General features: G+C 47.1%; 2 protein-coding genes across 3 annotated transcripts; both read left to right on the plus strand.

Moving 5' to 3' along the window:
- Positions 1 to 3653: 3653 nt before the first annotated feature.
- Positions 3654 to 6141, plus strand: LOC125321283 (cytochrome c oxidase copper chaperone). Its single transcript, XM_048293914.1, has 3 exons — positions 3654 to 3926; positions 5432 to 5540; positions 5935 to 6141. Exons 1-2 carry the CDS (start codon positions 3808 to 3810, stop codon positions 5514 to 5516), a joined length of 204 nt encoding a protein of 67 aa, XP_048149871.1. The 5' UTR covers positions 3654 to 3807; the 3' UTR covers positions 5517 to 5540; positions 5935 to 6141.
- A 5396-nt stretch (positions 6142 to 11537) lies between these two features.
- POPDC2 (popeye domain containing 2) lies at positions 11538 to 22520 on the plus strand. 2 transcript variants are annotated; one of them, XM_048293913.1, is made up of 4 exons: positions 11538 to 12471; positions 14805 to 14913; positions 18182 to 18542; positions 22343 to 22520. In XM_048293913.1, the coding sequence occupies exons 1-4, from the start codon at positions 11927 to 11929 to the stop codon at positions 22423 to 22425; spliced, it is 1098 nt and encodes a 365-aa protein (XP_048149870.1). In that variant the 5' UTR covers positions 11538 to 11926; the 3' UTR covers positions 22426 to 22520. The 2 variants fall into 2 exon arrangements, with proteins under 2 accessions (XP_048149870.1, XP_048149868.1); XM_048293911.1 differs by having other exon boundaries at positions 18182 to 18680; positions 22343 to 22431.
- Positions 22521 to 24169: the final 1649 nt, after the last annotated feature.

Below are 24169 nucleotides of genomic sequence, written 5' to 3' on the forward strand. Positions count from 1 at the left end.
TTTCACATTATCTAAGCATTGACACAAAACCCAGACAACTTATTTGACAATAAAACACAGCATATAGTTGACTGGGCTGCTGGAGCAGTGGTTTTCTTATGTTTATACTCAATCAAAGACAAAAATATTTCTTTAGACTACATTGAACAGGTTTCTTTTTTCAAGATGATAAAGTGGTTCCCAGAACAGGCACTACATGGAAAGTATCAAAATACCTTCAGCTCAGTTTCATCACACAAAATTTCCACAGCTTAATTTACCTTCTATCATGCATGTCAGAAGTGTAAGAAGTCTGGAAAACCCCAGACTACCCCAGACTGTTACTTTCAACTGACAGTGATAGGGGCTTACCCAACGTAACAGTGACAATGAATGTAAATACATTTTTGAGGTTCCTTGAACAGTCTGTCCATTGGAGACAAGTGCTTATTTTTTTGGACAACCATTCTTTTAGTGGGCTGAAACTGAAGACACAAGAAGCCAATGGCAAATGCCTGTAGTGCTGCTGTGATGTTTACACATTATGAGCCACTGCTGTATGTACATCAATTCTGATAAAGGGCTGTACAGGGGAAATAATTTGGAAACCCATGACAGCTGGGCGGGCAGTCTCTCCCTATTTCACCCATTAGCCTTCGATATCAAGAGCCGTAAATGTCCAGTGCTACCTGTAGTCCTTGTACTCTCACATGTGGCACCAGGCTGCCATATCATTATATGGTAGCTTGAGGGAGGGTCTTTTCTTATTATCTCTTTCAGAGGGTACTTGTTCTGACAATTTTCTCGCAGTCTCATCTCAGTAGCCTGCCCTTAGCTATTCCTCTTTGACTGGTAGATGAATCTGTTCATTCTGACACATAGGTCTCTAACATAATTCTGCCACTGTCAGCGGGCAGAGGACAAATAGAAAACAAAAGTCACTGAGTTAACAAGCAATTCTTACACACAATTCAATGTCAGAAGAGAAATGGCTGCGATCTCCCCTCTGCATTGTACTCCAAACTGGTGCAATCAGTATCAAAATGTGTTACCCATGCTTTACTGGCTATTCTCTTCCTTCTCCTCCCTTCCAGCCTCTGCCTTTTCATCCCACCAAGAAATGATTCCTTCTTCCAGGGTAATTCTGTTACAAACATTACCATGCAGGGAGCACAGCTAAAATAGCAGTGCTCCTCCTTAATCTATTTAGAAGGCTGCTAGAGTGGAGTGCTGCTTCCAGAGATTTTTAGTCTTCAGAGGCCATACCTTTGTGCAGACCCATCTGAAGTCATCTCTCAAGATGACTAAATTTTAACCTCCCTTGGTATTCCATAGCTTGGGCAAGAGTCTAAAATGTATTTTGTTTGGTCTCCTCCTGGTTTCTACAAGCTAAATCAATATTTTTCAAACTTTCTTTTTAATGTAAAAAAAGCTAAGTAAAAGATACCCTTCAACTGCAGACTTGAGAAACCCTCTTGGAGGTTCTACTGCAGTCTTTCCCTCAGAGTTTGTGTTGCTATCAACAGCTCTATGTAGGCCTTTGGAGAGTGGCCAGCAGATAAAGCTTTAGGAAGAAAAGACAAAGCTATTTAATTTTAAAGGAAAACATGCTTAGTATGTTTCACAAACTAGGAACAAGGCACTGCTTTGGAGAACTGATGTGTGCTTTTGATAGATGTTTCAATTTCAGCTTTTATCTTGCAGCTTGTTTGTGTGAATTTGGGAAAATCATATTTTGTTCAGTTAGTGTAACCTGTACATGTTCCAGATCATCACACCTGGCTGCATGGCCTCACAATGCACATCTGCTGAACCAGGAGGCTGCGTGGGTGCAGGTCACTTGAACAACATTCCCAGACAAATGGCATAGTGGGGAACAGGCTGCTGAGCTGAGATCCATGGATAATTCAGTAGCTGAATTCAGTAGGCTGATTAGGTGAGTGTTACATGGCACTTTCTGCTCCTCCTTGTTCTTGTCAGTGTTCCTTCAATTTTGGATCCCCTTAGTACACGATATAAGCTGCCAGTTCTTTTTGACTCTTGCAACACCCTATTAAAACGCCCAGTGCAGCAGCTGCATCCCAGTGGGCATATTCTTCTTTTCCCTTTGCAAGGTCTCAGCAGTGTCATGTCCACTGCTGGCCTGCCCTTCCCACATTACCTGTGTGGGGTATCCCTTTGCTCTGCAATGTGCCTGCCGGTCTCTACGTGTGCAAGTATCACGCTGGAGTCCTCAGGACTGGTGGCAAACACAAATGTAGCACTGGGAGGTGACAGACTATGGCCTAAAACTCAAGATGTGCCTTGTATGTGGCAGAGATCTAAACAGCAAGAGTGGCTACTGATGCTTTGGTTTGGGACAGACTACAAAGGAAAAGCAGCTCTGTGTCTTCTCCCTCATTGCCCATGCTGTTGTCCACAAAAATCAGATTCGTTACCTGGTGTGCAACAAGACAGTAATTACACACTTAAGAGAGACATTGATTATTTATTTTAGAGGTGTGCAAGCCTGGGTGTTCCGTGGTATTCCACAGATCAAGCACCAACTACCAAAGCTTTTTACTATTTAGACATTTTAGCAAACAAAGGAATTGGTATTCATTGGCTATAAGTTACATAGTTCTCTTATTAATTAGTATTCTATCTTCTATTGGTTAATGATGTTGTCACTTTTCATGCTAAATAGTCAGCATGCTCAGTCTTCTACAAGAGTCAGTGTGTTTCTGGTGTCAGTGGTACATGAGTTGGTGGTCACCATCTCCCCCTACCAGAATTAACTTTTTCTACATTATCCTTTTAAGACAGTTTCCTCTCCTTCTCCACACTCTCCCTCCTCCCTCGGGTGCTTCTCCCCCTACCAGAATTAACTGACCAAAATATGATTTTCCCGAATTCACACAAACCAGCTGGAGGTATTTTAACACAATTGCCAAGTTGGCTTTATTAGTTTCTTCCTTATCTTGGGAGTTCTGCCAGATGTCCTTGAAGGCCATAAATTTTGCACTCTTTGTGTACACTATCAGTGGGCATCCTTCTTTCCAAGATTTGTGACCCTCCCCCCAGGTCTGAGATCACTGAAGCATGTCAAGCCCTAAACCTTAACAAGGCAATTCTTCCAACAGGTAATTTGTCTTTCTAACAGCTGGACAGCACTTGGAGCTTGTTAGCTGCTCTCTGTTTCATAGTCTAAATCTCCTTTCTTGCTGATTAGGCTTGAAAGCCTAGAGCGATCCAGCATCAGAGCACATCCTTTTGCAGCAATGCCAAGGGCCGGCCCTGCTGGCCCCCTGCCATGAAACCGCAACATTCATGTTCGCAGTGACGATGACTGTGCTGTATCCGTGTAGCCACCCCCACAAAGAACTGATCCTCTATTTTCCCCACTGGTTGAGTAGGAAAAAAGAGGTTTAGGTGGCTGGCCACAACTTTCAGCGTGGAGCCCAAGGCCGTCACTTGCAGCTCTTGCTGACCGCGGCGGGTGCCAGCTGCTCTCGCCTGACGAGGCCATTTTTCCTCCCCGCTGCCCGCTCCCTCCTTCCGCTTCTGGCTCGTTCAGTACCGAGCGCCCCTGGAAAATGTCACTTTGGCACCGCCACTATGTAGCAGCCCCCGCCCTCCTTTGGTGACGGCCAACGCCGCTGGGAGGAGCGGGAAGAGGCGGGGGAGCCGGCGGGAGGAGAGCTCCGCACCTGCCGCTCCCAGCAGGCCGCGGGCCGGGAAGGGGCGGGCCGGGCCAGGCCAGGCCAGGTTTCCCGGAACCAGGAGCGCCCACCCGGCTGCCTCTGGCGCTTTCTCCCCGCGGGCTGAGGGTGCCGGAAACTGCCCGCCATGTCCTCGGTGGCCGCCGCCAGCTGCGACGGCGGGGGCGCGGGGGAGGCGCGGGAGGAGAAGAAGCCGCTGAAGCCCTGCTGCGCCTGCCCCGAGACCAAGAAGGCGCGGGACGCCTGGTAGGGACCCGGCCCCAGCTCCCCGCGGCGGCCCCTCCGCGCCCGGGCGTTCCCCCTTCCCGCCCGTGTGTGCGCCCTGCCCCGCCGGCCTTTCTTCCCTTCCAGGAGTGTGTGCCTCTGCCAGCGTGCGCCCGTGATTTTGGGAGCTCTCCCCACCCCGGACGGAGTGTGCTGGAGCACCCGAGGGAGGAGGGAGAGTGTGGAGAAGGAGAGGAAACTGTCTTAAAAGGATAATGTAGAAGCGAAGAGGTTAATACCTCATAGCCCCAGTTTAAAACAGGTTTCAAAGATCGGCTTTTAATGCTGTTTGTAAATCTTCACTATTATTGATTGACTGAAGCAGCACGTACTAGCAGCTGGTAACATCTTTATTGTTCAGCTGATTATAAATTACGTTCTCTTTTAAATAAAGACAAATACTCTGGCTTTTTTGGGTCTCAGAGGATGATATTTCCCACAGAAGTTCAAAATTTGACGGTGACCTATATAGCTGCATTGGTAATTATAGACTTAGTCATGATCATAGGACCTATAAAATAGTATGAAATGCACCCTCAAAATGGAGCTCCTTAGTCTATGACAGTGAATCTTTAAAGTTTAAAAAACTTTAATCTGATGACCAAGTTGTCTTTTTTTTTTTTTTTTTTTTTTTTTTACTTTGCTGTTGGTATAGATGGTGTTTGGTAGGTAACATAATACTGAACACTGTTTTTGCTAAATTTAGGGGAGCAGGTGTAATTACATGGTAGCGTGAAAGTGAATCCAGGGCCCCCTAAGAAAAGGGTGGTAGGATGGATGTTGCTGGTCAGATGGAGTTGCCCTGGGCAGCCAGGGGACGTGTCCATGCTTGTTGTAATAAAACCTAAGAAGAAAACTAGAGAACAGCTCTGCCATTCAGCCAAAAAGCAAGCCTGAAGTGCTTTTGTGGTATACATGATATACCAACAACGATAAGCTCTTACTTGGATGATGAGTAACATCAAAAGTTACCATATATGGTGAAATTTTTTCAACAATAGCTGGATAGGTATTTTGGTTTGTTTTGCTTTTTGCTTCAGGGTCCCTAAAAAGCAACTGAAGTTGGACTAAAGTATCATTTACTGATCAACTTATTCTGTATTGGTCTTACTGGAGAAATTTTGTTGCTTCCCTACTGAATTATTTGAAACTGGCAAGCTCAGCATGTTTGATGACGTGACAGCCTTGTGTTGTATAACAAATCCCCATCTGGACTTGCCCAGAATAGACTCTGGCCTGTTAATAGGAAGTTCTGTTATGCCTGTTGTCAGAGTTTTAGGTGCACAGCTCCAGACTTGGGTAACTTTTTGGGATCGTTTTATACTTCCCAAAACAGCACTACCCTGGACAGGATAGACAAAAAAAAAAAATCTCTGGACCCTAATAGCGATTTTTAATTGTCCCCAACAGTTTGTCAGTTCTGTTTCTTTGACTAAAAGTAAGTGAACATGTTTTTGCTGAATCCTGGAAATCTTTTTGTTTTGCAGCATTATTGAGAAGGGTGAAGAAAATTGTGGGCACCTGATTGAAGCTCACAAAGAGTGTATGAGAGCTCTGGGCTTCAAGATATGAGTGAGATGAGCAGGACTGAATGGGGTGAGTATGGCCTTCAGGACCTCTGCCTCTGAAGTACCCTGGCACTTCAGCTGGTGCCACTGGAAGGCCCAGAGTACTGTTCACGATGGTGTCCTTACGAGAGAGAAGGCAGAGCAGTCCTCATTGACACTGGAGTCAGCACAGCTGTCCCAGTGAGGGTGGTGAAGCCTTAGGCAGTACACAGCCCCTGTGGGTCACCCTTCCGCAGTAGAGAATGGTGCTGTCTCTGTTGTCTTCTAATAGCTCCAAACCTCAATTTAGATTTCAGATGCTAGGGCACATGGGAGTTGGTTTGTGTGGGTTTGTGCTGGGTTTTTTGTTGACTGTTGAACTGTTGCTCAATATCCAGTGGAAATCCAATGTTTTGTGAAGCTGTGTTTTCTTTCTCTTCTAGATGATGTCTTTGGTGTGACTGTGTTCTGGAAAGCTGCAAAATAAGTTATTTCTGCAAGTTACTTCAAAGAACAGATATAAACAAAGAATCTATTTATAGAGTCTTTAATGATAGAGTATGCATCACATCTGTAGCTTTTCCACTGCTAGCTCTTGACCACTGCTATAGAAAATATATTTTTTCCTCTTAATAAAAGTCTGAAAATGACCAATGTTCCTGACTTCTGTCTCTTTTTAAGTAAAGAAATGACAGTGCCCTTCTTACTGAAAACAGTGTGCTGCAGGAATGAGAGAATGAGAAAAGCCTGCTTAATCATTAACACAGGAACACTGATTACTGTGGGGTGGTGTGGTTGAACAGAGAGGACTTCGGTGGGTTTTCCCACTGATGCAAATTGTGAAATCGTGCTAGTAACATTGCCCTCTTACAGCTTTCAGCAGTCATGCTGGAGCTTGTAGTGCTGTTTGTGACAGTAGCTGGAACTATGTTTGTACAAAGGCAACCACAGGCTTACGAAATGAACTTCCTTAGAGTCAAAACTGTATTTCATTTGCCCTGGTCAAATTCTTCCGACGGTTTTTGAATACCATTACTGAGCTTCATTCTTTGTAATAAAAAAATCAGGTACTTCCCGTATCAAACTCACTTGAGCTGGTAGTTCTTCAAGGGAAAGGGAGCAGAGGATTGCTCCCTGTCACTGCAAGTGACTTGTATGTACAGGTTACTTGCCTGAAAGTAAAGCTTTTTTCTATGCTGAGTTTTTGTTGTATTAATTTTGTGCTAGGTGTGCATGGGCTTTTGTTTTCTGGCTTTGTTTTTCAACTGTATGAGATGATAGTGGGAGGGTGGTTGTTGCTTTTGATTCCTTCTTACAGTCTAGAGAAAAAGAAGGTGCATTTGCTGATGTGTTACGCATGTGGGGCTTTTTGGCTTCATACTGTGTAACTGTGCAACCCTAATGTTGTTCTTCCTGTGGTGAGTTGACTTTCCTGAAGACGGTATCACTAATTACTTTTTCTCCTGATGAGTTTTCTCTTCAGAAACTGATGATAAAAAATCTATGCTTTGTCTTGATTTTTCTCTTGGCTTTGATCCTGCTGGAGGGGTGGGTGCTGTCACGATCATTTCTCTGCCTGCTGGGCCCTGCATATCCTGAGCTAGCAGTGGCTTTTGACTGAACATTTAGGATGTGACACTTGGTGCTGCCTCTGCTGAGACTCACAGGTTGCGTGAGGAGAGTTTAGACTCTTCCTCTGGGAATGTTTTGTGAAGCTCCTGTCTTGAGGCAAAAGTTGTGCCCTCACTGGCTTTCAGCCTCAGAGTACGGATGCAGGCGTGGCTCTGGCAGAAAGCATTCAAAGCTGCCTGTGGCACTGTAGCTGTTTGAGGAGCAGGACCTGGTGCTTGCTCTTCTTGGTGTTTATTACTGTCTTGAGGTAGAAACTTGAATGAGGTAGAAACTTGAATAAGGTCATTTCTTGTTGAACCATTGTGTGTCAGAGCTTGAACTGAAGAGAACGCTAAAAGGTGGATGAGCACCAGCTTTGTGGTAGGATGGTTTCTGCAGCAAACTGTGGAAATGTTGCTGCAGAATAGAACAGGGCAGGGAGTGGCCAAGTGAGAATGGAGTTTATATCAGGTCAAGAAACGAAAAAATATTCCTGCACAATTTTACACAAATTCTATTCACTGAAGAATTGGGATGTTTAGACCTCCATGAGGGTAAAAGCATGGCAAGTACTTTAGAAAGTTTTTGGAAATAAGATGAGTGGGATGCTAATGTACCTGTGTGCAACAGGTACAGAAAGGATACTGGTCAACTCTATACTTAAAGCAACAACAGAAAAACCTTGTAGTCAAATCAAATTCCTTGCTGAGCAGCTTCATGTCTTACTATGGTATTCCTGTGGAGGGGATTCAGGGCTTCATTCAGCGAATGGGAGTTCCTGTGTTACTGCTCACTGACAGTCTTGGTGCCAGACACTGCCCTGCACAGGGTGGTGTGTACCTTGGTGTGAAACATGGCAGTAGCAGGAAACTTGACTAAACTACAGAGCAGTACAGCTAGATACAATACATGCCATCTTTGAACCTTTGTGATTCACTGTGGGCTTGTCTGGAGTAGGCTTGACACCTTCCCCAGCAGTTGTAAATCAAATGTGGATATTTTGGAGCTACAGGGTTTATTTGTGTGTAAGTAACAGTTTTGCAGACAAATGCCAGCAATGCACTATATCATAAATAAAAAAAGAGGTGATTTCAAGCCACCAAGGTCTTCAGTGTCCTCAACACAGGTGATTGAACTAGTTTTCAGCTTATGGGATCAGTAGTGAACCTGTAGATTTCCTAAGGGATGGACAAAATAACCAGTCATTCAGCTACTGTGAGATTTGGGACTGATAATCTCTGTGTGGTGTGGCTTTCAAGGACAGAGGATTTATTTGCCAAACATAGTGCAGGCTGTACCTGCATTGCATCATCACATGCAGCTGAATATTAAGTGCTACTGGTTGAGTCCGTTTTAAGTGGGAAAATCAGTGAAGTATCTGTTTCCACACTGCCTGTTTCAGTGCTGGAAAGCTTGATGTCTACTTTTCTTCTTCACAAACACATCTTGTAGTAATGCTTATGTGTTTACTTCCAGGGAAGGGTCTTAATGCTGCTCCAGTGTTTTCTATGAACTTGCCATCTTCATTCCAAGTTGTTTCCAACTTTGGTATGGCCCTTTCCCATTGAATCAGTATTAGCTTTTGAACACTCATCTTGGAGGAACCAGCATCTCTGGAAGAAAGACACTCTAATCCAAGGCAAGGCTTGAAAATAAAATGTCTTTTTGGCAATAAGAGGGTTTTTTTACTTTTGCTGGGTGGAAAACTGAAAGTGCTATGCAGATGATCTGTATGGTCATGGTACTGTCAAGCCAGAAAGGAAGATTTAGTCTTGGTGGTTCAATCACTTTACGAATCTTCCTTTTAGAAATTTGGGTCTGAAAACACTAAATTGATCTCTAGTATGTGCTTCGAGATCTGCCTTGTAAAATGCTGTATCATTCTCTCTACAATGTCACTTTGGGACCCAACAGAAAAGTTGTATAGTTTCTAATGAGAGCTTTGGGCTGTTACTGCTGTGGGTTGAAAGCTTCCTGTCTGCCTTCCACAGAGAAGTCACAACAGGTTGTCTTCACCCACGGTGCTAGCTCCGGCATCACTGCAACACCACTGTTTATGTTCTGGAAGATGTCAGATGAAGGACTTCTTTTGTCCTAATGAGTCAGTAACTGTGGGATATGCCCAGCCCCTGCCCTGGAGGGATCTCTGCTGAGATAAGAGATTTTGCAATTGCCCAGCAGGACTCCCTGGAAAGGCAACCACTTCTTTGGTCAGGGCGAGAAAAGACAGACCCACAATCCTTTAGGAGACCCTATGCAGATCCTTTGTAACCCATTGGTCTTCACCCATCCCCTGTATCCCTATAAAAGCTAAGGCCTCTGCCCCTGTCAGAGAGCGTTCCCATTGGTGTTTGTAGAAGCAGTGTTTGTAGGGCCTAGGTATGGTTTTATATTTTTTCCTGGGAACCACTTCGGGCCAGATGGTAGCTGGACACAGGCATAGCCTCTCCCCCAGGTAATCAGTTGGAAAGGCCCAGAGACCTGGTGTGATTCTGGGTCCTTCACCAGCAAGTAACACTGTGTTCTAGTTTATTTTCCACTCAGGCATTTACCTAACTGAAGAATGAAATTAATGACTTCCTTTTCTTCCACTTTCTTTGATGTTGCTGCAAAAGGGTTTTGGTGGTATGAAAAGGTAGGAGAAATTGCAATGGTGCTTCTCAGGATGCTTCCTCTAATGTAGTTCTACATTTCTATTCATAGCAGTTCAATTTTGTCTCACAGATCTTATGTAAAGTGTCTTTCTCCTAAGTGTTCACAATCTTGACATCCCAACTCCCCATTTTATCAGATGTCAGCCTATCTTGGAGATGAGGCTCCTTACAATATGGATTTTTTGCAGAGGCCTAAAGGTAGACAAGTTGTTGTTGGGATCATATAGCGAGTATATGGCAATGATATGAAAAACAGAACCCAGATCCCAAGATTTTTATTGTAGTGCTTAGGCTATAAGATCATCCTTCCTGCTTTGCAGAGAAGGTCAAGAGAAAGTTCCTAATTTCCCCATAACTCTTGCAAATGAGTGCTGTTTTGCTTCAGTAAGTAGGATTTATTTCTTCACTTCACTTAGTTAAAGGGCCACTGAAGACCAGGTTCCCTGTTACACTTTACCCTTAACAGAAGGCACCTTTCTGAATGGACTGTACTCACCCTGTGCAAAGCTTAATTTGTCTTCTTTCCTTCCCACATGGCAACCTGCCAGGATGGCTCTTAGGATCCATGCAGCTGTGTATTGCACGTGGCCTAATCATTGCAGAAGTAAGATTGTACTGGCCGACACCATGATTAATTCTTTAAGGTTGCCATAAAGTATTGCTGCAGCCTTGCCCAGGAGACAGTGTTATTCCAGAGCACTATTAGTAGGAGAGGCAATAAGTGTGTCTTTAACTGAATGGTGCCAGTGGGAATGGTATGTTAGGCAGGGCAGCTGCAAGCTCGGCCTGAAACATGACCACCCTTGAAACCCTATCTCTACCCCACTGACCTGTGCAGGCTGACTTCATACTGTGTTGGGAGACCACGTGGGTTGCGTCAATGCCTGAAATGTAACTGCATCCTGGCAGTGGGGCAGATCCTGCCTGTGTGACTGATAACGTGTTACTTGAAGCAGAGGAGGAATTGCATTTATGCATGTTTTGTGTAGCTGACTGTGGAGGACTGACCTCAAAGGCTTCCTCTTGTGCCTGTGTCCTGGGTTACCTGAGTGGGAAGTGTTGGCTGTCCTCTTTGGACTAAATGAAGGTCTGGGGCAGGTTCCAAATAGCTATTAAAAAACTGAAAATGTGAGATGATGTTTCTCAAGAGTGCTTCTCAACAGAGCCTTTAACCCCTCAACTAGGATTTCCCCACAAAACATGTTTCCAAGTGTTACACACTCTCAAAGCTTTTGGCAGAATAGTCTTGTCTTCATGATAGATGAAACTGGGTGCTAGAGGCTTGTTTGCTCTCGTTTTATCCCTTGCATTCACAGTTCTCTGGCTGTGCAGATCTTTTCCTTGTGCCCCTTGATCTAAAACACCCCATGAGAGGGAGCTCCCTGGTGTAAGAGGGGGCTGTGATGCACCTGGAAAGTATTAATTGAGAGCCTTCTCTTCTCTTCTCTTGCTAAGTCCCTGCCACAGCTACGAGCCACAGTGGGAATAGGGGGTAACCTTTTTCCTTTTTTATGCTGGGTGAAAGTCACTCTCTCGCAGGAGTGCAGGGCGGTGGAGAGCCCGATGTGTGACTGGAGCTCGCCACAATAAGCTGGTTGTTTTCCCTTCTCCTCTCCCCTCCTCGCGCTGCGCTGGGCTTATCTGGCCGCCTAAGTTATGTTAAGTAGCGGGTGCATGCTTGCTCTCTGTTCTCGCTGCTTTTGCTCCTTGGATTTCAATTCCAAACATGGTTATCCATTTGGGGTCTCTCTCCGTTCCACTGCCAAGAGATACACATTCCACACTCAACACCAGCTCCCTCTGCTGCTCTCTCACGGTCGCTATTCCATTTGCCGGAGCGCAGGCGAGACAGAGTGCACGGAGATTTCTGTCCTGTGAGTTTTCCAGCTAATGGCCTCTACTCTTTTTTTGACTGAGCTCTTTTGGCCTCACGTTTGCCAGCTTCTTTTCTCACCATTGTGGCTAAGAAGGGGGCCAGCTGACAGTTTGTGAGTCACAAAGAGGAGAAGCGAACCCTTTTGGAATTTTTCGGGTGCAAAAACATTTGGCAGCGCTTTTTTAACATGTCGCTCTGAAGCAGTGCTGTGGGACCAGACAGTGCTGAGGAGGAAGAGAGGAAGAACGGCTATCCAGCAGCCCTGGTTTCAAACCTCTGCAGCACCCTTTGTGTATGACAATTCACTTTGAGCGCAGGACGGCTGGGGAGGGTGGGGATTGGGGAAGGATGAGCGCAAACAGCCCCTCTTGGGAGCAGGCTGTTCTCCAGCCTCCGGTGTGTGATGCCTGGAAGGAGATTATGGAGGAAGCAGCCTATCAGCTGGCCAGCTGCATTGTCCTCCTGGGTTACATGGGGGGAAGTGGCATCTTTGGGTCCCTCTATATCTTCGGCCTCCTGGCCCCAGGCTACTTGTGCTATGCTCTGTGGGGCTGGCTGAGCGCTTGTGGGCTGGATATCTTCATCTGGAACATGCTGCTGGTCCTCGCCTGCTTGCTTCAGCTGGCTCACCTGGCTTACCGGCTCCGCAGAAACACCATCCCGGAAGAGTTTGACCTCCTCTACAAGACCATGTACCTGCCCTTGCAGGTGCCCCTGGAAGTCTACAAAGAAATCGTGAAGTGCTGTGAAGAGCAGGTCCAGTCGCTAGTCAGAGACCAGAATTATGCGGTGGAGGGCAAGACGCCCATTGACCGCCTCTCATTGCTGCTGTCTGGCAGGTAAAGGCTCCCCTCTTTCTGAACAAAGTCTGACAGCAAAGTGCTGTGGCTTACTGTTATATTTTCACCCTCTGTAGGGTGAGGATTGTGTCCTTCCCCTGAAGAGGATCTGAGATATGCATCAGTTTGTTGGGGAAGGGGGAAATTTGCTTTTTGGGGGGTTAGTTTTCTTCTGTTTTTCTAACTTAAGACAATTGCAGGGAATGGTTTGCAGACTCAAGCTATGGGCAATGAAGTAGCCAGCTCAGCCTTACCTGTGATACTTTTGATGAATCCTTACCCCTTTCTCTGTCATTTTGAAGTGATCTTATGTATGATGGGAGCAGACTGGCTGTGAGAAAGTGTTTCTCAAGGCAGGAGGGCAGTGTCTGGACCTGTGGTCTCTGTGGGTACCAGGCACACCTCTGTGATGTGAAGAGCTGTGTGCTGAGTGTGCTGAGGCCTCAGTTCACCTGCTCTCCCTGGCCAGCAGTGTTCAGGGAGAGGTTCCTGTTCCCAACATCCCAGCCCTCAGGGCTTTGACATTTTTCACTTTGAGCATTATTTCATCAAAAGAGAAAGTATTCTCCTGTGGTGGATCCTGCCTAATCCGGTGTCTTTCTTTCCCTGTGCTGTCAAGCATTTGTGATACTCCTTCCTCTGGACCACCAAGGAGAGCCTCAGGGACCTCTAGACAGTCTCACTGGAGATTTGATTGAATGAACTGTGCTGATCAAGTACTGGCATTTATTCACCTGAGATCCTGTGGCATGCCTGTAGCAGCATATCTACTTAATGATTTGCAAAATCCAGATGCATACAAATAGCAATAGTGTTGGCTTCCAGGCTGCTGCCAGGAACTTGGCACTAATGTTATGTAAGAATGGGAAAGGAAGAAGATCTCTAAATAGGAGCAGTGCTGAGCTGCAGGAGGTGTGTCTCACAAGGATTTTCCTTTGGGAATACAAAGCATCACTTGGGGCCATGTTTTACTGCAGTGGCCAATCCTCTCTGGTGAGGGAGTGTGCAATGAAGAATGGCTGACCTTCCTTTTTTTTGATGTTGGTCCCTTTTCTAAGATGTGTTAAGAGCAGGATGTTGAATGGCAAAGCACTGGAAGGTAATTTGGTATGTGCATTTCCATTAGTGCTTGCCCTTACCAAACATCTCTGCTGAGCAGTTGGCTCTGAAGTTTACTGTATCTGCAAATAATATTGATGGAGAAGAGTCTGTGCTGTCTTAACCTGCACTGGATAATGTGATGCTGCTCTGTGGACATGGAAGTGCTGCAACAGACAGTAAGGTGGTGATGGTGGGTGGTTGTTGGGCTCTCTTTTGCAGTGGGAACTATGCATCTTGGCTGGTACAAGATGCTCCATGGAGATGGGAGTGGATTTACATTTCCTGGTACCCACTGTATTGCCTTGTGAGGTCTTTGCTGACCCAGCACAGCATTGCTACTATTATGGTGCTCTCTCTTTAACGGAACAAGTGGGTTCTTGGAAATGCAGAATATGCCTGGATCAGGAAATGTGCCTTGCAATCCCTGACCCTTCCAGGCAGCACTGCCAGCTGATTAGAAGCCAAAGGTAAACTGAGTCTTCTAACTCCTGAAGGCAAGAAATGCCTTTGTGGATTGTACAACAGGGGTACAGGGTGATGGGAAAGCAAGAGGCCCCAAGTCTGGTGATGCAGAGCTATGAATAGAACTCCAGAGCACCCTGCCATTGTCTTTGCTCCAGGCCTGTGCAGGTCCTTCCCTAGTCCCACAGCAGAGCTGAGTGCATGTTTGACCTTGACACTGGCAGGCAATTGTAGCAAAAGTAGGCGAAAGGGATACTTAGAAGGCCAAGAGAAAGTGAGCAGTAATGTGCAGCCAACTATGAGCTCACAGGGTGGTCTGTCAGGAACCATGGGCAGCATGATTTTGGGGGATTCTGAGTGTAATGACTTCCCAATACCGAGACAGGGGATGCCTCTGTGCAGTCCTGGGGATGGTAGGAAGACACAAGCACAAAGAGACACAGACTGGCTTAGAAGTACCTAGAAAGCAGCAGCAGTCCTGTGGGCTGAGAAGTCCTGGGTTAGGACCAAACATTGCACCTGTGAGGGCTGTCTTTGTAGCAAGAAACAGAAAACAGATGAAATATGGGGAAGTGGCAGCAAATAGTTTCCCACAGAGAAAGGAGGGATAGCCTCATCACTAAAGCACCTGCAGCTGTCCCAAGAGCGTACGAGACGTGTGTGAGACAAGTATTTCTTTCCTCCCTGGTGGGACACACTGTGTGAGCCATCAGGTTTGTGTGACACCTGTTTTGTGGGCTAAGCCTGTGTGCCTCACCTGTCCCCTGCAGGATCCGAGTGTGCCAGGATGGACAATTCCTTCACTACGTCTTTCCATACCAGTTTCTGGACTCTCCAGAATGGGAGTCACTGCGACCCTCTGAAGAAGGAACTTTCCAGGTAACCCCAGCTCAGCTTCACTCCTTGCTGCTTTGCTGCATGTCTGAGAAGGGGATGGAGGGGCCTCATTACGCCATTCAAAGCTGACCAGGAATACTTTCCTCCCCTTCCTGGTGGTTTAGCCAGCACAGAATTGTGTGGTCAGCTGTTTTAGCTTTTTTCCCACCTTGTTCTGAAGACCTCAGGGCATGCTCTTACTATCTGCTGATAGCAAGGAGGGTGGAGAATGGTGCTCCTTCCACTTTATCAGGGAATGGAGGTGTCAAATTGCTGGCTCTCTTCCATTATGGTGTTCCCTAGTACGTATACTGATGAGTTTGCCCTGCACACTGCTAGCAGGGTGCATTGTGCTAGCATCAGGATGGCAGCCGTGGCAATATGCAGCAGTGATGTAAATCCATAAACATCCTGTTCCTCACAGAAGTTTCTGATGGTCATGTGTTTTGGGTGGAGAAGCAGAAAGGATGATTCACACCCCAATATGGTTCTTTCTGAGCAGAAAAATCCCCTGCTCAGAGGCCAGACCAATTCTCATTTGCAGTAACTGAAAGGATTTTGGCCTTGCTGTCAACACCCCACAGTGTTTCTTTGGCTTTCCTTCTGGAGAAGATTACTTAAGCCTACATTCCTCTGTCTTTAACTCACATCTCAGGATGGCCTGATACCTGTCAGGATGTCAATCTTGATTATGTCAGTTAGGGCATATGAGGAGGGATTTTGCTAATCCCTTGGGAGCACCATGGTCATGAGGGAATGATGCTTTCTCATGAGGGTAGCCCCAGGCAGACTTGGTTAAACTAGGGCAGCTCTCCAAATCTGCTTTCCTAGGCTCTGAATTTGGCTCATGTGTGAAAGGGTCAGGGTGATTGCTCCTGAAAACAGTGCCATTGCCAGTGGTTATGGCTGCAGGAGATAGCTGTGGCACAGGGCTACAGATGGTGAGCAGAAATAAGGATGTCGGACCAAGGTAATGAAGCAGAAAAGCTTGTGTATATACAGATATGCGTGGCTATACTAGAGCTGGTGGTATCTCATGTTTTGCACAGGTCTTCAGTCTGGCAGCAGACTGCTGCTAGCTCCTGGGCTGTATTTGCCCAAGAATCCAGCAGGGAGAGTGATGGCTGCCCAGTGCTCCAGGCAGGGAAATGGCTGACTGCAGTGGCTGACAGCAGGCACGCAACCTGTAAAGACATTCACAGCATTTTCAGAGCTAATTTCCGTGGAACTGAATGTTCCCAGACCTCCTGAGGGTCTTTATCTGTGGTGTTGGAGACAGCTTGGGAGCAGGCTGGTGCCGGGCTGCACTAGCCCTGCCAGCACCATGCTCTTGGCACCTTTCCTGCTCTGCAAGACAGGGCTGGTCAGTGAGGTCAGCTGTGCCTGGCACCAGAATGGGGAGGTAGAGCCCTAGGTAGGGAGGGCCACGTGCTGGAAATGCCTAAATGCCACATCTGCTTACTGAGGAGCATGAAGAAGTAGCAGCTGTGTGAGACCAGCAGTCATCGGGTGTGACTTGAGCAGTCCATGTACCTGGAAGGACCTTACTCTTGATGCCCATGCTTAATTGTCATGATGTGCTGCTTTTGGCAGCTGTTTAACCCACTAGTCCTCACCTGAGCAGTTAATAAAACTCTCTCCCTTATCTCAACCTTATTCCTAGCAATGCAATAATTTGGTTTAAAAAGTGCATGTTGAACTCTGGGTCTTTGCTGGAGGAGGGCATGGAAGGTTTTTCTTGCCCAAGGTTTTGCTTTCCCCATGGCTCTCTGGATTGAACAGTTTCAATTCTGAGCCCGCTGAAAAATGGCAGAAGCATGACTTGGTCTACAAGAATAGCTGGTTTCCTTGAGCTTTCTGCTTTGGGTGTCTGCTTCCCACAGGACTGCTGGATCGCAGTGCCTGAAGGAGTTTGGTTTCAGGGCTGGCACTTTCCCCCAGAAGGCTGAATTACAGGCTCCTGCTGATGCTGGAGCACTTGTGTCAGGAGGGATTAATGAGTGAAATCTGTCTTGCTGTCCTGGTTAGGTGGCAGGTTTGCTTACTGCATCTCAATCCCTCAAAAGAAGGGATCACTTTTGATCACTGTGTCAGAAGTTGGTTCGGAAAATGAGTTTCACTTCAATTTCCTTGTGACCCTTCTTTTTGCTTGCCTGGCCTGGGAAAGTTCTCAGGTTTTATCTCCTATATTTCTTTCATCAGACAGCTGTTTGCAGGGCAATGGCATTAAATATCAAACCCAAGGACACACACATGCGGCCAAGCCATGTTCAGCTTCCCAGTGGCCCTCTGCCATGGCGGCTGACCAAGGAGACCCCTGGGTATAGAGTGAAAGGGAGCCCCTGGGATATTTTGGCTCTGGCACTTGTTCGCATGCCAGTGTCTCCATTACACTCGGATGTTCTTCTTTGGCCCAGGGCAGTTTGACCCTTCCTGCATTTCTTGTCTTTATTGTTATTATTTATTATAATATATACTTACATACTATATAATGTTTTTTTACTGGAACTAGTCTTGTCCTACAGCTAGGGGGAAAAAGTCTCTCTTTACATTGGCAAAACAAGAAACAATACGAAATGTTCTCTAAAATCAATCCAATAAACCGTCATGAGTTTTTTACATATACACGAACACAATAAAACCTCATTATTTCCTCTCTCACTGATCTGTGCTGCCATGTTCTTCAAGGCCATTCAGCCCTACAGAGTCCAGCAGAACTGCTGAGACAGGATGTCCCTCTGGCATAGGATGACCAGGCAAGACTTTCAGGTGGCCCTTCCAACACTCAGGGCCTTCTGGGGCTGTGCAACCCAGCAGCAGAATGGGTCAGCAGCCTCCTCCAGGGCTACTTGCTGGCAACTCAAACTGGCTGGGCATGCAGAAACATCCCCCTCTGTAGCATTTCTGTGGGGGGATAGGGGTGTCTGTGCTGCCCTGTTCATTTCAGCTACATCCCTCAGAGGTCAATAGGGAGCACTGTTTGAATGCAAGAGCGTGAAACGTAGCCATCCATGTGGCTGGGTTAAATGAGGATGTGGTACTAATTGCATAGGAAAATGGAGTCTTTGCATCCTTAGGGAGAAGAAACAGCAGCGGGTAAGGATTTATCCAGTCGTTAACCAGGACAATCTGGCTCTCCAGCCCCACCATCTCCAAGGAGAATAGGCACCAAAGGGGCTGAGGGCCTTCCCTGGAGTGAAGCACATGGCTCCAAGGTGGGTGACCCCTGCCCAGGCAGTGGGACTGACTCCACTCACTCTCTGCCTCACAGGTCACGCTGACAGCCGAGACCGATTGCAGCTACATCACTTGGCCCAGGAAGAAGCTGTATCTCCTCCTGAGGAAGGACCGCTACATCGCCCGGCTCTTCTCCTCCCATCTGGGCTACGACATCTCGGAGAAGCTCTACTCCCTCAACGAGAAGCTCTTCGCCAAGTTTGGCCTTCGCTTCGACATCCGTTTGCCCAGCCTCTACCATGTCCTTGGGCCAGCCTCCTCTGAGGGGGAGTCGGAGGACTGTGAGGAGCTGCTGCCTGCCTCTGGCCAGGCCAGCGTCTCTGAGCCGCAGCCGCCACCGCCGCCACTGCCGGCTTCACGCCCCCGGGCGTCCCGGCCTGACAGTGACCTGCTGGGTGAGGACTCCACCAGTCTTGTCTTGGAAGATTTTGCTGAGTTGCCGGGGTCTTTTATGGACTATGTGAGCGAAGGGGAGTATATGAAGTGAGGGCACTCCTGGCACGGGCACACCTCACCCTGTGTGGGACCTTTGTGTAAGTACCCACTTGCAGAGCAAGTCTTTCCCGTGATGCATCTGCCTGGACAGAGCAGTGGCTGCCATTTGCCATGGGTTTGCACCTCTGCAATGTTTTTTTGGCCTGCTGCCCTAAGGAATCCTAGAAGGTGGGCTCAAGCTATGTGATTTTCTTAAGGAAATGCAGGAGGGCAGAGACTTGGCTCCAGGCACCAGTTGTACTGTGGGATAGAAGGGCCAGTAACCTGAGCATAGAAAGCTCTTCCCTGCCCAGTTCTCTCCCCATCCCTCAGGAGAGGCAGAAAAACTGAAATGGTGTCTAGGCTGGCAGGTGGTGCACGAATGGTCACAGAGACCATGAGGTAGAGCTATGCCAGGAGATACTCCAGTACTGAGCTGAGCAAGAGCTCTGCAGGTGAGAGAGCCCACATCCCAGGAGATGCCAACAGGACTAGAAACAGCTCCAGGGTTTATAGCCGATTGGTAGCCAGGAGTTGCTATCAACCCTGCAAGTGCTCAGTCTGGACAGGGGGAGAAAGCTCAGAGTCCTTCCTCTCCCTGCCCATTGCAGCTCATCCCAGCATTTGATCTGTTCTCCTTGTTTCTGCTGAGATCCCTCTCTGCCAGATCAGTAAGGTAGTGAAAAGTCTGCCCTGGGTGGTATAGGTCTTGCCTCCAGTCACTCTGGGTGGACTGACAGGCTAAACATTGTTTTAAGATGCCCCAAACTCTGCTTTCCAATGAGTGGGAATTAGTTGCTCTCTTCCAAAATGCCAGCTCCTTAGTCCGCAAGGGAAAAGCATTCCTGTGCCTGGTGGCTGTTGGGGCAGAGGAACAATGCAGGCAAGCAGAAATAGATGGGAGAGTGGCTTGTGCTTGAAATTCAAATCCAAGTGGCCAAGAGAGAAATTCCACCCTGAGCTACTTTTAGCTAGCCACTGCATGCCAGCTGCTACACACCAGCTGCAGACCCCAAAATGTGCATTCCTGCTGCCGCCTCACAATAATCCAGCTGCCAAGCACCAAGTTTGGGACTAGGATTTCTGTTCTAGAAGTGACCCCTGCATGTGTTCCAGTTGGGTCCGCATGGCAGGGAGGAGGGTTGGGCTGCAGCTGGGGAGGCTGTCTTCCATCAGGCAGCCTTGAGCACAGTGCAACATTGTGCCCTACTCTTCTCTGTGCCTGCTGGGGTCTACTTCTACCTGTGCTGTGGACTCAGTGGCAGGGAGCATTGGCTCCTGGCATGAGCCCTGACAAGTCTGCAGTTTTCTTCATATTTTCTGGGATATGAAGAACGTGGCCAGGGAAAGAACAAGCGTATTTGGTTTTGGCTGAATCAGATAAAGAGTCAGCAAGAGTTCTGATTAGGGTTTTGTTGTTGGGGTTGGTTGTTTGGTTTTGTATGGTTGGTTGTTGTTTTCTTTTTTAAGGAGGCACAGAGAGAAAAAAAAAAATCCACATTTGTTCTAGGGATATGAAGTCCCTGATTTTGCTGGTAGACTGCTGGAGATACGAATTTGCAGCTTTTTCAGTCCTTACTTGGAGAGGCAGGAACACTGAATCACTTATGAGAGAGCCATCCTCCTGGCTGTCAGGAGTGTCTGTGAACACATGCAATCACAAGTGAATGCAAGTAGTGTTGCAAACATGGTGAAGTCGCTTTGCCTGAGCTTTGATTCCACTTTGCCTTCTCAGAAGGAGGATATCCATTCTCAGATCATTGGTAGAATTCTTCTCGTTGATCAAGCTCAATAAAACCAGAATTTCAAATGCAATTTTAAAAGGTAGGCGGCAAAGAACACTGTAGCTTTTTTTGAAAAATTTCCACCCATTTTTGGCAGTGAGGCAATACTGTGAACATACACAGAAGAGGTGTGTGCATGTTGGGCAAAACTTTGCTACACAGCAGAAAGCTATTCTTTCTTTCACACAGTCCTGTGTGAGCTGGAAGCTTTTGTCTTTCTACATCTTGTGACTGAGACAGTATCAAGGACTGCTGATATTTGCAGCAGAGACCTGCAGTAAAAGCCCAGATGTTTAGAGGCTGTATTTGAGGTGGGAGAGGAGGATGATCTCCTTGTCTGTCAGTCTGGAGACAATAGCCAGTGTGGTATTTTAATTTTTAAGGTAATTAGACAAGGAATCCAAAACTTTAGTGTGTTCATAACGGTGGAATGAGCACTTCCCTGTTACCCTGCTCAGCACTTCTGTGTCCTAATCACATCACATCCCAGCACATCCCACATCACATTGCAGCACAACAGCAATTGTCACATCTGGATGATATTCCACAGCGACTTGGGTGTCTCGCCACAAATACTAATAATACAGAAAGGCTGCAGGTTTTCCCTCTGTCGAAACACTTGTCATAGCTCAGCAAATAATCCGAGTAGGTCTGCCATGGCTCAGGTAAAGCACTTTCATAACTTTTCCTACCTCTGTAATACAGGGAAATTCCCTGCAGTGTCATTGTTCAAAGTAAATCCCTGAGGTCAGAGCTTCCCTGGGGCTTTCCCCTGGTCTGTGCTCTTATCTCCTTCCCCAGTAACTCCCAACATGGGTAATCACCTTGCATCTCTCTAAATTCCCCATGCTGAAGTGCTTCTGTGGGTCACGTTCCTTTTCCTTTTCTGTCACTACAACAGCCACCTTGCAACACTACAGTGCAGGAGGGCAGTTCCTGAATGCCCAAAGTGCTACAAAGGTCTTACACAAGAAAATATTCATGGGAGATGTTCCTTTTCTTCTTTGCCTCTGTTTCATGTTTCTTTTAAATCACATAGCAATAATCTCAGTGCTATCACATAATTTGGGAAGCCTTTCCCAAGGTCTCTGGTCAAATGCAGTGTGCTTTTGAGGATCATTGCCTGTCAGTGCTGAAAGACTGAAATTCTCTGAACTCAGGGTTCCAACAGGGAGATATATTGGCCTACTATTCATATCGTCTAGTTCCTTGAAAGCGTTTCTAGTCTGCTTATGAGTAAGATGGACTGTGATGTCCCACTGATGAGCACATTCTTTCTCTAAGGAGGATGCTGCCTGTTCAAAGGAGGCAGGTTCAAAGGTTCTGTTCAATACTTGCTTTAACAGTGTACTGCTGTATAGCTCAGTGCCCCAGAGGAAACTAAGATTTATTCCTTGCATGGAAATTTAAACAATCAAAAGCAACCTGCTTTCTCTCCTGTTCATATTGCATTTGTTCTAGTTTGTTGCTATCAAGTGCTTGCAGGATGTGTAGCTGTTGCTACCTGGTTTTTTACAGTTACATCTTGGGGCTGCCTTTCTATTTTGTGGGTGAGATGGGTGGATGGATGCTTGATGGTCTGCAACTTGGTATCTAAGTTAGTAGTTAATGTTTTGTGCCTGCTTTGAGAGCAAAAGGAAAGGAGCTGTGGGCTTTGTTTCACCAATATCACAGAAGGCACTTTGGAGAGGTTTGGTTTTGCCATCTCAGAATGGGTGCACAACCCTGTTTCCTGATTTACCAGTTGAAGAATTATGTAGTTTTGCATATTCATTTAGGAGGGGAGGGGAGAAGAACAAGTAATGGTGGGCTCCATGAGGTTTGTGTCTTGGAAAAATTTGAAAGTACTGATAGTAACGGTGTGTCTCTGTCTCTCTCCCCCCCTCTCTCTTCCCCGGCCCCCTTTTCCTCCCTCCTCCACTGCTTTCCTTCTGCAGCCTCCGAAAACCATCTCCAGAGTTCTCACCCTCTCTGCAAAGGACGAGCCCCTCTGGCTCCCACTCAGACCCCCGAACTCTAGGGAACAACAGGCTGTTTTGATCCTGAAGCCCCTCCAAGGGAGCAGATGCTCACACAGGTTTTTGACCACAGAGACACTCTTTAGCATGTCTGCCAGCAGACATCTACACTCAGGAGCACATGAAGCACATGCTTAAGACTGCAGTGTGACACTCCAGCACCTCCCACCCCATGGCTGCTCACCAGAGCTGCCTTCCCCAGTGTGCTTCCACGGTTTGTTTTCTAGTCCTGCCTCTCTGAGGTGTGTCAGCAGCTCTGTCACCAAAGTGCACTGATACCTCTGCAAGCAATACCAGCCTGCTTGCAGAATCTGTGTTCCCTTTGATTCACTGATTCCCATTAAAGTCAGAGATTAAACTAACAGTGTTTGAGGATTTGAAGAGGGAGAGAACAGTGGGAGGGGGGAAGGATTTGAAAAGGGAGATAACTTGAGGTGATCACAAGGCACAGAGTGGACAGGGCAAGGGAAAATGGGCCACCTGACAGCTTTGATAAAGGGCTTGCAATGGAGTGTTTGATGATATGCATCTCACTGGGCATCTGGTCTAGTAAGACCAGAAATTACCTTTCCAGGAGTTAGGATTTCTCATTTATGACAAGCACAACTTCTCCAAGAAGCTGGTGAAAAAAGACTTCTGGTGAAAGGTTGTTTGTTTGCATTGATTCATTTGAAATAAGGAAAAGAAGGAATTGGGACTGGGAACAGGTGTAGTCAAGAACCCTTTTTTCTGTGTGCTCGAGGGGGAGTGACCTCAGGATGCACAAACATCGAATGAAGAAGGAGTGGATACAAAATATCTGTGAAGAGAGCAGCCATTGGTAGGAAGGACAATGCCTTAATGAAAATAGTGTGGAGATAGAAGGCCTCTTCCAAGTTCAGCTGCAACAGGATTTGTCTGATGAGCTTCCACAGCCACTTCCTCAGTCAGGGAATTGGAAGTACCTGTGGAGGAATCCTGTGTCTCGCAGAGCTTGGTGCAATCAAGTTGAGCAATGGGGGTAGGAGCCTCTCCAGGGAAAGAGCAAGGAGTGTCAGTCCCTCTGTCAGTACAGAGAAGTGTGTCCTTCAGTGCCTCTTGGGGGCACAGCCATTCTGCCTGTGGGACTGGCTTTGTGTCAGCCCTGGGTTGGTGGAGGCAGCCCCACCTGCCCTGCCCTGCTCTGCTCACACAGGGGCTGTGGCCCAGAGCCTGGTTTGGCCTGTTTTTCAAGTCTCAGCTGGGCAAATCCTGTGCCCTTGGGATCTGGCACTCTTACCGAGGGCCTCTGGAGTAATGAGTATGTGGGATCTGTGATGTACACAGCTCCTTGGACTACTCATCTTTTCTCCCACACCAGGGCAGGAGAATGGGGCTGCCCCAGGCCTGGGAATCATCGTGCTGATGGTTGTCACCATGCTCTGTCGATGCATTGGTACTTCAGCCTGACCCCACTGCCCTTCACAGCTCAGAAATGTCTCCAGCAGATTGACACGAGAGCTGCTGTGGTCTCTCCTACAAAGGAACTGAAATGTATAATGGAACTGGGTCCATCTGTCAAGGTGCTTTACACACCTGCCTGAAGCAGTGGACCAGGCTGGGCTGAATTACACACTGCTCTTCACAGGTGTCTGCTGAGCATATATTCCAGTCTTCAACAGGAAGCTCACGGGAAACTCTTCAATCATGGTGCCAACTAACATGGATCTCTATCAGGTTGTCAGAGTCCAGCTCTATCCCTCTCCTGAGTGTGTGTTGGAGATGGTG

The sequence above is a fragment of the Corvus hawaiiensis genome, chromosome 2 (genome assembly GCF_020740725.1).
Source record: "Corvus hawaiiensis isolate bCorHaw1 chromosome 2, bCorHaw1.pri.cur, whole genome shotgun sequence".
Lineage (NCBI taxonomy): Eukaryota > Metazoa > Chordata > Aves > Passeriformes > Corvidae > Corvus > Corvus hawaiiensis.